This window comes from Haliotis rubra, unplaced genomic scaffold (assembly GCF_003918875.1).
Source record: "Haliotis rubra isolate DU_JTF1 unplaced genomic scaffold, ASM391887v1 Scf9, whole genome shotgun sequence".
NCBI classification, from domain to species: Eukaryota; Metazoa; Mollusca; class Gastropoda; order Lepetellida; family Haliotidae; genus Haliotis; species Haliotis rubra.
This window is the reverse complement of record NW_025767634.1, coordinates 3,964,737-3,983,223: the sequence shown is the minus strand read 5'-3', so window position 1 is coordinate 3,983,223 and position 18,487 is coordinate 3,964,737. Positions and strand designations below refer to the sequence as shown.

General features: G+C 39.3%; 1 protein-coding gene across 1 annotated transcript in view; it reads right to left on the bottom strand.

The window, feature by feature from the left end:
• The window catches only part of LOC124263808 (tubulin-specific chaperone D-like), a 96,439-nt gene that overhangs the window by 15,822 nt on the left and 62,130 nt on the right, over nucleotides 1-18,487 (bottom strand). Inside the window, 1 exon segment of the mRNA XM_046698537.1 lies at nucleotides 4,090-4,171. Within this exon segment, the coding sequence (XP_046554493.1) occupies nucleotides 4,090-4,171 (82 nt within the window).

The window sequence follows — 18,487 nt, the reverse complement described above, 5'->3', positions numbered from 1 at the left end:
ACACACACCACCTCATCCAGACAATGATGAAGACACAGTATATTCTAAACTCTACACAACAGGATATATCACACACCACCCTCATCCAGACAATGATGAAGACACAGTATATTCTAAACTCTACACAACAGGATATATCACACACCACCTCATCCAGACAATGATGAAGACACAGTATATTCTAAACTCTACACAACAGGATATATCACACACCACCCCATCCAGACAATGATGAAGACACAGTATATTCTAAACTCTACACAACAGGATATATCACACACCACCTCATCCAGACAATGATGAAGACACAGTATATTCTAAACTCTACACAACAGGATATATCACACACCACCTCATCCAGACAATGATGAAGACACAGTATATTCTAAACTCTACACAACAGGATATATCACACACCACCTCATCCAGACAATGATGAAGACACAGTATATTCTAAACTCTACACAACAGGATATATCACACACCACCTCATCCAGACAATGATGAAGACACAGTATATTCTAAACTCTACACAACAGGATATATCACACACCACCCCATCCAGACAATGATGAAGACACAGTATATTCTAAACTCTACACAACAGGATATATCACACACCACCCCATCCAGACAATGATGAAAGACAGTATATATTCTAAACTCTACACAACAGGATATATCACACACCACCCTCATCCAGACAATGATGAAGACACAGTATATTCTAAACTCTACACAACAGGATATATCACACACCACCTCATCCAGACAATGATGAAGACACAGTATATTCTAAACTCTACACAACAGGATATATCACACACCACCTCATCCAGACAATGATGAAGACACAGTATATTCTAAACTCTACACAACAGGATATATCACACACCACCTCATCCAGACAATGATGAAGACACAGTATATTCTAAACTCTACACAACAGGATATATCACACACCACCCCATCCAGACAATGATGAAGACACAGTATATTCTAAACTCTACACAACAGGATATATCACACACCACCCAATCCAGACAATGATGAATTCTAAACAGTATATTCTAAGACTGAAGACACACTCTACAGGATATATCACACACCACCTCATCCAGACAATGATGAAGACACAGTATATTCTAAACTCTACACAACAGGATATATCACACACCACCTCATCCAGACAATGATGAAGACACAGTATATTCTAAACTCTACACAACAGGATATATCACACACCACCTCATCCAGACAATGATGAAGACACAGTATATTCTAAACTCTACACAACAGGATATATCACACACCACCCCATCCAGACAATGATGAAGACACAGTATATTCTAAACTCTACACAACAGGATATATCACACACCACCTCATCCAGACAATGATGAAGACACAGCATATTCTAAACTCTACACAACAGGATATATCACACACACCACCTCATCCAGACAATGATGAAGAGACAGTATATTCTAAACTCTACACAACAGGATATATCACACACCACCTCATCCAGACAATGATGAAGACACAGTATATTCTAAACTCTACACAACAGGATATATCACACACCACCTCATCCAGACAATGATGAAGACACAGTATATTCTAAACTCTACACAACAGGATATATCACACACCTCATCCAGACAATGATGAAGACACAGTATATTCTAAACTCTACACAACAGGATATATCACACACCACCTCATCCAGACAATGATGAAGACACAGTATATTCTAAACTCTACACAACAGGATATATCACACACCACCCCATCCAGACAATGATGAAGACACAGTATATTCTAAACTCTACACAACAGGATATATCACACACCACCTCATCCAGACAATGATGAAGACACAGTATATTCTAAACTCTACACAACAGGATATATCACACACCACCTCATCCAGACAATGATGAAGACACAGTATATTCTAAACTCTACACAACAGGATATATCACACACCACCCCATCCAGACAATGATGAAGACACAGTATATTCTAAACTCTACACAACAGGATATATCACACACCACCCCATCCAGACAATGATGAAGACACAGTATATTCTAAACTCTACACAACAGGATATATCACACACCACCCCATCCAGACAATGATGAAGACACAGTATATTCTAAACTCTACACAACAGGATATATCACACACCACCCCATCCAGACAATGATGAAGACACAGTATATTCTAAACTCTACACAACAGGATATATCACACACCACCCCATCCAGACAATGATGAAGACACAGTATATTCTAAACTCTACACAACAGGATATATCACACATCCAGACAATGATGAAGACACACAGTATATTCTAAATCATAACAGATATATCACACACAATGATGAAGACACAGTATATTCTAAACTCTACACAACAGGATATATCACACACCAGGATATATCACATCCATCCAGACAATGATGAAGACACAACAGTATATTCTAAACTCTACATGACACAGGATGAAATACATCACACACACCACCTCATCCAGACAATGATGAAGACACAGTATATTCTAAACTCTACATAACAGGATATATCACACACCACCTCATCCAGACAATGATGAAGACACAGTATATTCTAAACTCTACACAACAGGATATATCACACACCACCCCATCCAGACAATGATGAAGACACAGTATATTCTAAACTCTACATAACAGGATATATCACTAGCCTCTGGCATGTAATTCTTTCACATAATCAGTAACAAGCCTCTGGAAAAACATTAACATCTGAGTGTGAGGTTGAACTTTCAATGTTCTGTCTGTGTGTGTGTTGCCCTGGGATATTAATGAAACAAGAACAGTTGTCCTATAAAATGCCCGAAAAGAACATAATGCTCCAAACTGTGGGAAAAATGTGTCTGTTACAAATATGGCAGTTTTATAAGGTAATTTTCAGAAAGAATAAGTTTCTGAATTCAAACAATTTGTCCCCACTATGTATCTAAATATCAAAAGTAATGTCCTGTCCTTTGTACACAAATGAGTAGCTTGTTTCTGGTCTTCGAGTGAGATCGAAAATGATGTAGCTTTTTTCAGAAACTCATTTGCATGATTCAAAAACACTGACACAAATAGTACAATATTTGTGTTCTGGAACATCAAACCACTGGTATCCTCCTTAGCCTGTCTCACAGTCCCTGAACCACATTATTTTCCCTCCTGCCTAGCAATGCTAATGCCCTAAATGAAGCAAGTCCCTGAACCACATTATTTTCCCTCCTGCCTAGCAATTCTAAAGCCCTAAATGAAGCAAGTCTATATGTATAAATTCAATAAAGTGATATCCAATCAGGAATTGACAAGGCCTTACAGTCCTTTCAAACCCTTAAACACTTGCATGCACAAACAATAAGCATAATTTGGATTCAATTTGGGGAAAGTATGTTAGAGTTACCTGCCCTTGGTTAAAATTCCAGAAAATTCAATAAAACTTGGAAGAGGAGAAAGGAGATGAAATTTAGGAGCCAACCAAACATACACCCTCACTTCACTGTTTCCATCTTAACAACATATGTTCATGTTCAGGTAGTCATAAAAGACAGGGCTCACACACTACGTCACTGCCTAAGAGGGAATTACAGAGAACCTGATCACGATATCTACTACACATTATATCAACAAGCTGATTAAGCTCCAATGGGCCATATCATATTTATGGCACTGAAGTACAGGGCCCAGTCCAGAAAGCAAATTTAGCACCATGAATTCCATACTTGAACATAGTGCTAGATCATATAGTGTAAAGTGGCCAGATCCAGGATGAGGGAGTCAGTGAGTTTTACGCCGCTTTTAGCAATATTCCAGCAATATCACAACGGGGGACCCAGAAATGGGTTTCACACATTGTACCCATGCGAACTGAACCCGGGTCTTCAGCGTGACGAGCTTTAACCACAAGGCTACCCCACCACCCCAGGTCGTGGATGAAGTTTGAAAGGTTTGCCAGTGCCAGGCTAGAGGTCAAGTTGACATAGTTCTCTTGTATCCAAATGACTGGCATCTCCTTTAATGTGAACCTACCTTCTTCATGATTGGTCTGCTGATGTTCAAGAGATCACACAGTGTGTTCCTGATTGGTCGTATCTCCTCAATGGCATTATCCCTGCAAAATAACAAAGCACATCAGATTGATGATGTTTTCATGCGACATAAGATACCAAAGATACATAAAGTAATACCGTTAGAGTTTTATGCACCTTTGAACTAAATAAACTTTATATCATGGAGTGCTAAATTTGTAAAAAAAATTGTGGGTTTTGGTTTGTTGTTTTACGTTACACTCAGCAATATTCCAGCTTTATGGCAGCAGACTGTATATGATTGAGTTTAGACCAGACTATCCTGTGATCAACATCATAAGCATCAACCTAAGCAGCTCGGATACGATGTATCAACTAAGTCAGGGAGTCTGATCATGTTAGTCACTTCTTACGACAAGTATGGGTTGCTGAAGACCAATTCTAACCCGGACAAACTTGTAAAGGAGAAAAGCCTGAAGTGGTAAAGGTGTTTGTACCTTTTTGGGCCCCGTTCCTCAAAGCGATCATCTTCGTAACTCCCATACTTTTATATAGACTTACAACTGTCGTAGCGCTACGATCGCTTTGAGGAACAGGGCCCTGGACTAAAACCCTAATCATGTTTTTTTTCCTTCCACAAATACTACAGTAACGGTGAACAAATCAATGGTGTATTTATAAAACACATCACAGCATCACTAACTGCATGTCATACACTGACAGGGTATTCGCCACAGTTGATGCATTAGATTAAGGTGCTGTAGACTTCTATGTCACGAAGTAGATCCATTCAATACATGTGTAACTTTTATACGAGTCGCCGACATGGCTGAAACATTTCTATGTATAGAGCGGATGAATAAATAGGTGGGAAATCATGATTGGGTTATTTCAATCAATCTTTCCTTTTTATTTGCACAGCATTGGGAAATGTAATAAAGGGGTGAATACTAGCAGTTGAAATTGCATTGCAATATATTACGATGTGCAATTGCCACACTGCTACATATCGGACACACAATGAATGTTCTGCGAAGGCCATGACTTCTAATTTTGAACTTTAGTAGGAAATGTGTCTATTTATGTAACTCGTGAATGTTACTCGAAATCGGGCTATTCTTTTTTTGGGTGATGCTTTTATATTCTTTTTTGCATACCTTGTTAGGATTTCACATTCTACAGGAGTGACAGAAGTAGCTTAACATTTCTGCAGTTGCTCATGGCGTGTTCTTTGCTGACAACATACATGAAGGCATCAGACATCGGCCAAAGCTTAGCAGCTGATTTCACTGGCAGATAGTGTGAGTGAGTGAGTTGGATTGAACCCATACTCTTGGCGTGACAAGCGAATGCTTTAACCACTAGGCTACCCCACCGCCCCCACAGATATTGTGAGTGAGTGAGTTGGGTTGAACCCATGCTTTTGGCGTGACAAGCAAATGCTTTAACCACTAGGCTACCCCACCGCCCCCACAGATATTGTGAGTGAGTGAGTTGGGTTGAACCCATGCTTTTGGCGTGACGAGCGAATGCTTTAACCACTAGGCTACCCCACCACTCCCACAGATATTGTGAGTGAGTGAGTTGGGTTGAACCCATGCTTTTGGCGTGACGAGCGAATGCTTTAACCACTAGGCTACCCCACCGCCCCCACAGATATTGTGAGTGAGTGAGTTGGGTTGAACCCATGCTTTTGGCGTGACAAGCGAATGCTTTAACCACTAGGCTACCCCACCGCCCCCACAGATATTGTGTGCCATAGTTCCTTCTGTAAATCCTGCAGTGTACATTCATAAAGACAATATCCTTGAAATACATGCATGCAGTTGACAAAACAGAAATATAGGTTTTAAAAATGAAACAAGATAAAGATGTAGTTGTGAGTTCCTCAGGGAGTTGAGAATGAATATCACACGTGCAATGATCAAGTGACTGGGATAATAACTACGTAACGCCATAAACAGTCACCTGGTGAGTTTGATGCTTCATAAATGAATTCATAATTGATACGCATTCATGCAATTTTTACAGCTAATTTTTCCTTTGCACTGGACAGAGTTGTTTCTGAGGATGGTGGAGACAGGGTGTTCTTTTGCACTGCCGTTCTTTATATCTTTTAATTGACATGCAAGATCCAAGAGACAAGATGAATTGCAATAACCAAAGCATCAATATATAGTTACATCCCAAGTGATTGGCAGCAATTTGGAGCCCAAATGATCCATTGAATGAATTGGAGCGAGCAATTTTTGGCATGATTGAACATCAAAGCAGCCTGCATGTATCCCAGTTAAAATTCAATTGGGTGTTACATGTTCTCAAACATAATCCATATAGTCACTCAACTGACTCAAGTTCTGATTCATCTTTTCATAAAAACTTATTGATCAACAACAATTCAACATGACTCACATCAATATATACGAACATACAAAGACAAGCAGTTCAAGAAGCATTGAATTTGAAGTTTGCATTCAAACTTTCCAGAAATTGAATATTTTTTTACATACTTCCAAACCAATGTCTCAGCAGCTTTGAGTGAGTGAGTGAGTGAGTGAGTGAGTGAGTGAGTGAGTGAGAGTGAGTGAGTGAGTGAGTGAGTGAGTGAGACCGTTGGGGTGAGTGAGTGAGTGAGTGAGTGAGTGAGTGAGTGAGTGAGTGAGTGAGTGAGTGAGTGAGTGAGTGAGTGAGTGAGTCAGTGAGTGAGTGAGTGAGTGAGTGTGAGTGAGTGAGTGCGTGCATACTGTCATGAGACACACTACCGTTGGGGTGAGTGAGTGAGTGATTATGTTTTTTACGTCAATTTTAGCAATGTTCCAGCAATATCACGTCGGGGGACACCATGGAAACAAAATAATTAAATAAACATTTTTTTTCAGTGAGTAAGTGAGTGAGTGAGTGAGTGAGTGAGTGAGTGAGTGAGTGAGTGAGTGAGTGAGTGAGTGAGTGAGTGAGAGTGAGTGAGTGAGTGAGTGAGTGAGTGAGTGAGGAGTGAGTGAGTGAGTGAGTGAGTGAGTGAGTGAGTGAGTTAGTTTTATCCCGCTTTAGCAATATTCCAGCAATTTCACGTTCGTTGGGAGACACCAGAAATGGGCTTAACACATTGTACCCATGTGGGGAACTGAACCCAGGCCTTCAGCATGACGAGCAGATACTTTAACCACTGAGCTACCCCACAGACCCTCAGGAGGTTTGACTATTACAGCATCTGAGAAAAGTTTAACAATTTGCTCTCCAGAAGTTTAACAAAACATGTAAAGGTTTAACAAACATCTATACATAGTACAGAGCCGCCATCTGCAGCACATATAGACACTGCCTTTGTCCTACCTCTGTGTGCAGAAGAGTGCAGGACTGTGTTGATGTAGAACCTAGACCAATATTGACAGTTGGGACAGATGTGGATAGCCTACACACATACACACAGACAAATGCAAAAGATTCCTTACAGCAAGTCACACATTACAAGCAGATTTATGCGTGTGCTTAAGAAATTCCTGTCTTCTTAGATTACCCCAATCATCGATTAGAACACACATAGGACATTGTTGAAGATTTCTCGCTGTTTATATGAACAGGACTCCTGTGAATATATCGCCCTCTTGCTTTCATCTTGTTTTAAGAACCTGCCGGAATGATGAACGTCATCACAGAGGTATGAATCAAACACTACCAACAGGAACATCGTACTGAAAGGCTGCTGTTGACACAGAGGAACAGGGCTCCATTCCACAAAGTGATCTTAATGCTAAGATGGTCACACGGACCGCCTCCGTGGTGTAGTGGTTAGAGCGTCCGCCTGGAGAGCGGAAGGTCGCAGGTTCGATACCCAACCGCGCCATACCAAAAGACGTTAAAATATAGTACTTGTTGGTCCCTGCCTGGCGCTCGGCATTAATGGGTACAACAAGGACTGGTCGGCTCGGAGTCAGTATAATGTGTCTGAGTGGGGTATTCATGCTTCACTGCGGCATGGTATCTCAGTGGGCTAGCACTATAAAACCAGCTTCAGTCTGGGCTAGTAAAGCAGCCGCACTTACACACACGCATGCACGTCGTCATATGAGCGAAATATTCTCAAGCACGACGTCAAACCCAATTTCACCTCACCTCACCTTAGAAGATGGTCACAAGTCTATGTCAAAGTATGGGAGTTATGATCACCTTGGTGTTATACTCGCCTTGAGGAACTTTACCACGGCATCATCATGTCAGTTTGAACACACCTGCCGCGAAGATCGTCATCGCACAGGTATCATGGAGTAATAATTAATAATTGATTTTTGTATGAATTATTACTCTATAATAAGTTACCATGGAGTAATAATTCATACAAAAATTCACTATCAATTATCACTCCATGATAGAGGTATGAATCAATCAACAGGAACATCATACTGTAAGGCTACAACATAGATGAACTGGACTATTTCACAAATTGATCTTAATGCTACCTTGGTCTATGTTAAAGCATGGGAGTTATGATCACCTTGGTGTTATACTTGCTTTGTGGAACACGGCCCCAGACTTTACCATGGAACCATCATGTCTATGTTTGAACAGACCAGTCGCGAAGACAGACTCAAACACTGTTAACTCCATGGCTTGAAGGGACTTACGGTATTTGTTGAATTAAGCACGTCAAATTGACATAAACGTATCAAGAAATCTACATTATATTTGTAATTGTTACTTAAAGAGGTGTCATTATGCCAAGCTACAGAATGGGAGTTGGTTTTACACCAATCAACAGTTTTTCAGTTACATGTTGCATGGAAAATGAATCTGGGTTGAAGCTAAGGAAACACTGTTGTAGAAATTTGCCTCTTGGGTAGAAGGAGGTTTGGATCTGACGACGGATCAAGGATTTGGATCTGACGGATCAAGGATGATAAGGTACCGTTCATAATTTATGACTATGTGTGTGTGTGTGTGTGTGTGTGTGTGTGATGATTTTATGGAGAAGCATGTACAATGTGAATGACCCCCCTAAAATTTATGTACAAAATAAGTGACCCCCTAGTACTTGTGTACAAAATTGCATGCCATGTACAAAATCAATGACCCCCCTCCCCTTCCCATAATTTCTAAGCATAATTTTAAACATACTTTTATGTACAAAATTGGTGACCCCCTAGTACTTGTGTACAAAATTGATGACCCACCTAGCTCTCCAGAACAAATTGGGTGACACCCCCCCCCAAATCATCATATCACCTTAGACCACTGGGCCATGTATAGTCAGATAAGGCCAGAAGTAAGTGAGATGGGTTCAACACCAAACCGAAAGGTATTGCTCCTTTGCAGTGAAGACTGCTTGGGACTGGTATTCAGCAGCCATACTTGTCAAAGGAGGAGACTGTTGACATGATCGTGTGGTCAAGCTTGTTGACTTGTATGTCATAGTATCCACACGAGTCATGACATCTGGTCCGCTATATTATTTCTGAGTATGGTGTTAAAAACTTAGGCTGTAACGATTCACTCGCATATTCGGTGAATCGAACCGTAGCCCTTCATGAATTCAATTAGTTATTCGTGGTCACCAGAACCGAATATTAACGAATATTTACGATTTTTTAAGGGAGCATGTTTTACTTGAACCCTTGTGTACTTTTGGAAAGTGAGATGTGCAAGAATTGAATATGTACTAGTCTTGAGTAGCGGCAAGTCATGTTAGTTTGCCAAGACTGCACATGGTTCTGTCGATTATAACTATTACATACCAAATTTGAGTGTCATGAGATCACTGGTTATTGCTAGCATGCTGTGACAAATCACAACTGTCAACATGGGCGTTCCATATTGTACATCAATCACTTAACTACAATATTGTATTCGTGAATAATTATTCGTATTCGTTACCCACTATTCATGATACGTATCATATTCGCCACATAGTGTATTCGTTGCAGCCCTATTAAAAACAACTGGAAAGTATACAGCATTACGATGGTGTGTATGTGGTGCATGTTGTCGAGGTTTAACTTCACTGCACAAGCACTCCTATGGTACTGAGAAACAGAGAGAAGACTCAGGTTCCAAGAGTGTCACTTCCATAAAGCCTCCAGTTAACCAACAGATGCAGCTCACAAAACCACCACTGTCAGCCTCCTGTTCACTGGTGATGAAAACACAATTTCTGGTTTCAATAACTGTACATCCGTTTTCAATAGAGTCTTCGGCTACATATTTTAATGTCATCACAAACAAACACATTCCAAGTATTCAGCCCTTCTTTCAACAAAGCCGTCCTAGCCTACAACTACCGTCAGTCTATTAAAGTAAGGGAGTTACGACAGTCAGTGCAGATATCACTTAGTGAAATGAGGCCCTCAAGTCAGTGTTATGTGACAGTTAATATCTGTCATCAATAGTTCTTTCCGGTCATGCAATCAACACTAAGTGGCCTCCGTGAACAAATAACAGATATTACCTCATCTTTATTCTGACTGAGAAATCGATGTTGCTGGACCCAGTGACACGACATTAAAGTACACCTAACCATGACCATGGAAACACAGCATACCACCATTCAAACACTCAACATATTCCTCAGAAAAAACAAGTCAGGAGTGAGTGAGTGAGTGAGTGAGTGAGTGAGTGAGTGAGTGAGTGAGTGAGTGAGTGAGTGAGTGAGTGAGTGAGTGAGTGAGTGAGTGAGTGAGTGAGTGAGTGAGTGAGTGAGTGAGTGAGTGAGTGAGTGAGTGAGTGAGTGAGTGAGTGAGTGAGTCCCCAATATATCAAGCCAAGGAACACCAAAAATGGTTACTGAGATTGTTTCCGAGTAGAAAATCAAACCTAGGTCTTTGCATGATGACACACTTTATCCACTAGGTAATGTCACAGTCTTGTCAGATCAGAACTACTGACAATAACAACATCGCTTGTAACCAGAGCATGTACTGAGATGACGTCAGGTTTGTCGTGAGGATGCAAGTCCAAACTATCTCCCATTGGCAGACCCTTGCCAAGCCAGACAGGCAATGTTTGCTGGGAAAACTTAGGCTCAAACAGCATAGTTCAGTGTTTAGATGGAACACTGGATTTTTTTTTCATTAGCAAAAATTTAACAGTACACCTAAATACACACACACACACCATCGAGGTTCTGATTCCTTCTTGTATTATTCCCTGTTCGAGGCTGGAAAAGGGCCATATGAAGATATAAACAAACATGGCTTAACATTACTCTAGTTCTCCAAACATGTTTGTAGGGTTTAAAAACAAAAACTCCAAAAACAGGACATTCAGTAAGACAAAACATTTTTTTAGCAAAAATAGCTAAGGCAACATAATTTTACTCAAATGTACAGCAATGTCACAGGAATCTTTGACATTACCTCTAAATATTGTTATAAGGCTCATGATCTTGTAATAAGATGGGTAATAAAACATGAATTTGATCAATCGGTAGATCAGATATTTCAGCCCTCACCTAACATTTCAAATGTTACGATAAGTTTTGTTAAAGGCTTCTCCAGTGACTCTACAAACACACCAACAGTATATCGCAATACATATCGGAATACAGGTACCAGAATCGCAATATATTGCAATACAATTTATTTGCCAATACACAGCCCTACTAAATATATATCCCACTCAACAATTTCTGGTAAACTGAGAACTACTTTCAACACAGAATATCAACACTACAGGAAAACATTTATGATAGAACCTGCTTGGACTTACATAACCATATGGTAGACCCATTACGGCTCTCATTTTCATTCAAGAAGCCCCTGATATCCTAAATCTCTTCAGTTCTCATTTTAATAACGCTTCCCACTCTCCTCTGAAGTCCGTCTGACCCCAGCTGTTCAGGGTGACCAGCTGACCACTGAAGCATGAAGCATGAACTAGCATCTGACTACCGTAATTGACAACTAATTAAGTAAGTAGATGCTGCAAGCTTCAGATGAATTTTCCATTCGCATGTGGTGCATGTGGAATCATTTCTTGGGTATTTATCAGAATATATTTAGACACAAGATCAGCTTCTTTAGCTGTAGCGTCAAGGAGACTAAATTGAACATATCAGTAATTAGCTCCAGGAATTTGCACTTAGTAGAATCACTTTTTGTTTCTGGCTGATTGGTCATATTACAGTAATTATACAACTGTTTTTATTGTTTGCGGAGAGTTGATGATTGGGGTGAATGTTTCCGTTCTTCAGGACATCCCACATGACTTAATGTGACGTTGTTCCAACAATACAGTTACTGAGCTGAAGTGAATACTTGCAATAAGAAAACTATGTGGAATATCAAGAACTGCTTCCTTGTAATTCTGAAATATGCATTATCTGTCCCTTATGAATTAATGTTGAACAGTAAGATTAGGATCTTACAAATAATCAGTAATTGGTTATTCTTTAAATGTTTGTTTTTTCTCATATTCCAGTTTATGAGTTGGTTTTATATGTAACAAAGCTTGTTTTTTCACTGTTTCTGTGCAGGCCAGATGGTAGAACCTTCAACAGTCTGTCTCACAGTCCCTGAACCACATTATTTTCCCTACAACCCTGCCTTCCCTGCAATGCTAAAACTCTAAATGACGCAAGTCCATATTTCCCCAGGTTCAGGACCTCTGGTCTCCTGGGGCTCCTTTTCGATTTAAATGGGTTCATTTGTTACAATGAAAATCATATATATTCAGAGACTAAGCGTTAGTCTAGCCATTCAATAGCTGATCCATGACAGTATGAGAGTCCCATCACTATCAACAACTCTTATATGTCAAAATTCATTAGTGAAACTACTGATAAGATTTCAACACTACTTTCAATTGTATTGTTTCCCAGAAAAGATACATGGGAATCTGTAAATGCTAAAACACACACGACTGTTTAGGCGATATGTGCAGGTAGGATAATACCTCAGTTATAATCTGAAAAAAGCACACATAAAACACATGACACACTTCCTTGTATAACAATGTATAACCTATGCTAATTTCATTGTAATAGGGGATAATAAAACTTATTGACCATTTACACAGCACCGATTCTCCATTAATGCCTATAAGAGAATAAATCAAATCAAATGGTATATTGCACTGTGGCATCAAGTAATTTGTGTGCTTGTGGATCTGTTTACTAGGGTGATATGAGTTTATACTCTGCAATAGCCCCTTAGTGATGGAGAATCGGTGCTGTGTAAATGGTCAATAATTTTTTACATTAGACACATTCTGAAGACATAATCTGCAAGCCAGACCAAAATTACTGTTTTCACTGTCATACAAATACCTTAATACACTGTTAGACTTCATAACTATTCTAATTAAACCAAACAACCCTTTCACTTGAACAAAATCATGAACATATTTGCTTAAATCCTCTTTCCAATCCTACTTTTTGTTGAGATTCAGTATCTGTAGCTACCACAGATCTCAAAGGTGACCAGGTTTGAACAAACTGGAAGTCCAGACAATCAATTTGAAGTCATTCTATACATACACCAAAACGTCGCACTCATTGTAATAAAGAAGTTGCCTATCCATAGAACTTGGTTTTCCTTCATCTTTACAACTTCGAAAAATGCCTCTCAAAGAAATAATGCACGTTGCATGATGCATATCAATCTAAGGGTTAACAGTTAACTTTACTAATAGGGTAAATAAAATAGATGCAAAGTCCCAGCTTCAAACAAGGCACAAAGTACAACATCCACTGCTTCACTAGAAATGTTCCTGGGGAACATATAGCTGTCTCTTTTGAAACTGCCTAGTTATCCAGCATGTACTGTAGAAACTGCATAAACTCGCTAACTCATGTAAACACTGTGGCTTGCAACATTTCTCAAAAGGGATGCTAGAGATATCTGCAGTGTAACGTAAGCTACAACAGCGAACGAGTCTTCCCACAAATAAATCAGCCATGATTATCTCACAATGATGGTGCAGAGCACTTGTCAGGGTTAGACAACTCACAAAGATAAATCGTTCTGAGGCTTGGTCTGAGGGACACATTGATCACTTGAATGCTAATTACAGTGTAAGTATACACTCAGCAAATATACATTCTAGTGAGAGGATCTATTCAATGTATTTGACAGATCAATCAAGTTGTTTTCTATTTGTTTCCATTGACTCTCACATCCTTGTATGTGCAATAGTTAGGACCCCCAAAAAGAAAAGCTGTAACTTGTAGCAAGTCAGTAGATACCCATGAATGAATATTTCAGCAGTATTCAGCCAATTTAAGGCCTTATACTTCTATGCAATAGAAATGTAAACTGAGTGAGTTTAGTTTTACGCCACACCCAGCAATATTCCAGCTATATGGCAGCAGTCTGTAAGTAATTCGAAGTCTGGACCAGACAATCCAGTGATCAACAGCATGAGCATCGATCTACGCAATTGGGAGACAATGACATGTGTCAACCAAGTCAGCGAGTCTGACCACACAATCCCGATGGTAGCCTCCTACGACAAGCATGGGTTACTGAAGATTCATTCTAACCCGAACCTTCACGGGTATAGAAATGTAAAAGTGTTGCACTGTTAAACTGGCCATTAAACTTCGTGTTGCTTCTAAAACCAAACTCTGATCTGAAGTTTTTGCTTCTAAAACCAAACTCTGATCTGAAGTTTTAAATTTTGCCATTCTTCCTGTGAAGATCCTGCAGGTTAGAATTGATCTTCAGTCCTAACGGGATTGAAGTGGTGGCCAACAATACTGCAGTCTCATGGTCTAGTGTATATATAGTCAGTCATCTTGTGTAGACTCTAGGGAATAAATTACATAGGAGTAAACCTGTGAAGATCTGGGTTAGAATTGATCTTCAGTAACGGGATCGGGTGGTCGACATACTGCAGTCTCATGGTCTAGTGTCTATATAGTCAGTCATCTTGTGTAGACTCTAGGGAATAAATTACATAGGAGTAAATCTTCCTGTGAAGATCTTGTGTAGACTTTAGAACATAGGATCTTCATTGATCTTCAGTAGCGGGATCGGGTGGTTAGAGCATACTGCAGTCTCATGGTCTAGTGTCTATATAGTCAGTCATCTTGTGTAGACTCTAGGGAATAAATTACATAGGAGTAAACCTGTGAAGATCTGGGTTAGAATTGATCTTCAGTAACGGGATCGGGTGGTCGACATACTGCAGTCTCATGGTCTAGTGTCTATATAGTCAGTCATCTTGTGTAGACTCTAGGGAATAAATTACATAGGAGTAAACCTGTGAAGATCAGGGTTAGAATTGATCTTCAGTAACAGGATCGAATTGGTGGAGCATACTGAGTCAGTCATCTTGTATGTAGGAACCTGTGAAGATCAGGGTTAGAATTGATCTTCAGTAGCGGGATCAGGGGTAAGTACGACATACTGCAGTCTCATGGTCTAGTGTCTATATATCAGTCATCTTGTGTAGACTCTAGGGAATAAATTTAAACCTGTGAAGATCAGGGTTAGAATTGATCTTCAGTAACGGGATCGGGTGGTCGACATACTGCAGTCTCATGGTCTAGTGTCTAAATAGTCAGTCATCTTGTGTAGACTCTAGGGAATATATTACATAGGAGTAAACCTTGTGAAGATCAGGGTTAGAATTGATCTTCAGTAACGGGATCGGGTGGTCGACATACTGCAGTCTCATGGTCTAGTGTCTATATAGTCAGTCATCTTGTGTAGACTCTAGGGAATAAATTACATAGGAGTAAACCTGTGAAGATCCGGGTTAGAATTGATCTTCAGTAACGGGATCGGGTGGTCAGGCTCACTGACTTGGTTGACACATGTCATTGTATCCCAATTGCGTAGATCGATGCTCGTGCTGTTGATCACTGGATTGTCTGGTCCAGGCTCAATTACTTACAGACTGCTGCCATATAGCTGGAATATTGCTGAGTGTGACGTAAAACTAAACTCACTCACTCACACATAGGAGTCCTACTCAGGTCTAGAGTGATTTGGCAAGTCTAGATTCTCTTAGTAATTTAGAATTGTTCTGGGTTCATCTACTGTAGATGACTACTGTTCTGCAAATCACCAGGCATTTAAAATTCCTACCGATATAGAACTACCATATGGCCAACATGGATCGGGTGGTCAGGCTCACTGACTTGGTTGACACATGTCATTGTATCCCAATTGCGTAGAATATTGCTGAGTGTGGCGTAAAACTAAACTCACTCACTCACACATAGGAGTCCTACTCAGGTCTAGAGTGATTTGGCAAGTCTAGATTCTCTTAGTAATATAGAGTTGTTCTGGGTTCCACTGGGATTCTTTTGCAGATAAATATTTCTTAAATATTTTGAAATCAGATAACTTTATTTCTGGGACTAAATGTCAGTCTTGTTCAGCTGTGGCATGGCAGTGGGTTGGCTGTATAAAACCAGCAGATGTCAGGATGCGTACAGTCCGCCACACACGCACATGTGCATGCACACTGGTTTATAAGTGAAATAATCTCAACACAACATTAACCCCTCATTTCACCTCAACTCACAGAAACAAACATATATCTGCTTGGTGGAGGTTATCGCAACTCAAAGATAACATCGTTTTCTCTCGTCTTGAGAAACAAAAGCTCTATTTGAACAAGAAACAAGTTCTTTTTAATTTCACAGACGAAAGACACTGCTACAAAGGAAACATGGTTCAGCCAATGCACTTGACTATGAGGTAGACATAAGGCTGTAGTGTTATACCTTGTTGCTATTTGACATCAGTAAGGCAGAGATAGGATACAGTGAAACTTGACATTTGTCTTATCACGGAACTGAAAACTATCCCCAGTGGGAAGGACTAAAGGGCTGCTCTCTTTTCCCCCCACAAAATTATATAATGAATTCAGGTCTGAGTGAGTGAATGAATGACAGGTGGACACCAAAAATGGGCTTCACACATTGTACCCATATGGGGAATCGAACCCCGGGTCTTCAGTGTGACGAGCGGACACTTTAACCATTAGGCCATCCCACTGCCCCTCGGAATTTAGAAGCGCAATGCATTAAGGGTGAGAAATTATGCATTATTATAAAGAAAACGATGTTACATCTCGGAAATACGATTCAAACACTTTATACAACATAAAACAGGGAGATGATGCAGGAAGATCTATCAACAGCACTTGAGCAAGGAGCAAGGAGTAAAAACATACTCCGAAACGTCATGTTCCTCATTATAAAGAAGTTGACATCCATAAATTCTCACCCTTTAAATTCAAGTCATTTGAAACGACAGAAATTGGAAACTCTTCTGCGCACACATATTATTATTAGAAAAAGGTATATCACGTTTATATATAAGTTCAAGTAAACGGTAGAAATAAATGCTAAGGACATTTTTCTGAGATACAAAGGTTCTGAGAATTATTTCATTAAATACGATTGTGGCAACATTAATTGACCTATTAATCAGTCGCTATCGACACAACCGATGTCATGGCACAACATATTACAAGGACCTGAACATCTCATGGTAGGATATTTTAACTGTTATTTATTATTTTATCTACTTACTCTGTTATCAACTGACAAACTCCATGCACATAAAAAACAAAATAATGAAAAACATGAATAATTTCCTAAAAGCACTGTTTGAAGATAATCAATGTTTGCAAATTACTTCTAGTCAGTACTTTATGCATTCTCGGAACAAACATACTAATTCAAAACTGGATTTTAAGTGAATTCCATAAATTCTCACATTTCACAGAAACCATGACCTTTAACATTATTCTTAAATTTCTACCCAAAAAAAGTAAAAAATAAATAAATAAGAGACAAAAACAGCTATGCTATATCACACTGAAACTCAGATATGTTCTCGAAATGATGTTACTGGACACTTATGGATCAAAGCGATCAGAGGAAAGGCGATCTCCCACCACGGAAATAGGGAATAGAGAAATTACAAAGTTGAAGGTTACTTGATCAGGTAATCATGAACTCGAATCATGGCTGACATTTACATCATCGAGGATCAAAGGCATCCCACGTGGATAATCATTTCTTTTGTTGCATATATTTGAAGCAGAAAAAACACTGTAAAACAAGATGATTGTAATTCCAAATACCAATCACGATTTGTTACAATCCATTCATGTCATCAGATCTGTTTGAATAGAGTGTTACGTTTCAATCATTCCACAGTAAATAGCTCTCAGGTTCTAACATTTGGTGGCAAATATGTAAGATTCTAAAAAGCAGAATTTGTTGCAAGGCAGATAGTATCTGAGGAAGAGTTTCATATTCATTTGAAAAGGTTATCTCCTGTTTATTTTCTCCATGAAAAAGATCAAAGAACATTTTTAATCTAGTTTATAAAACAACATTAAGGAAATATGAAAAATTACACTAGGATTGTATTGTTAAGTGCTGTAACCACTGTAAGAAAATTCAGCTCAGTTTCATATTTTATAAATTCATCATATCAATCCAA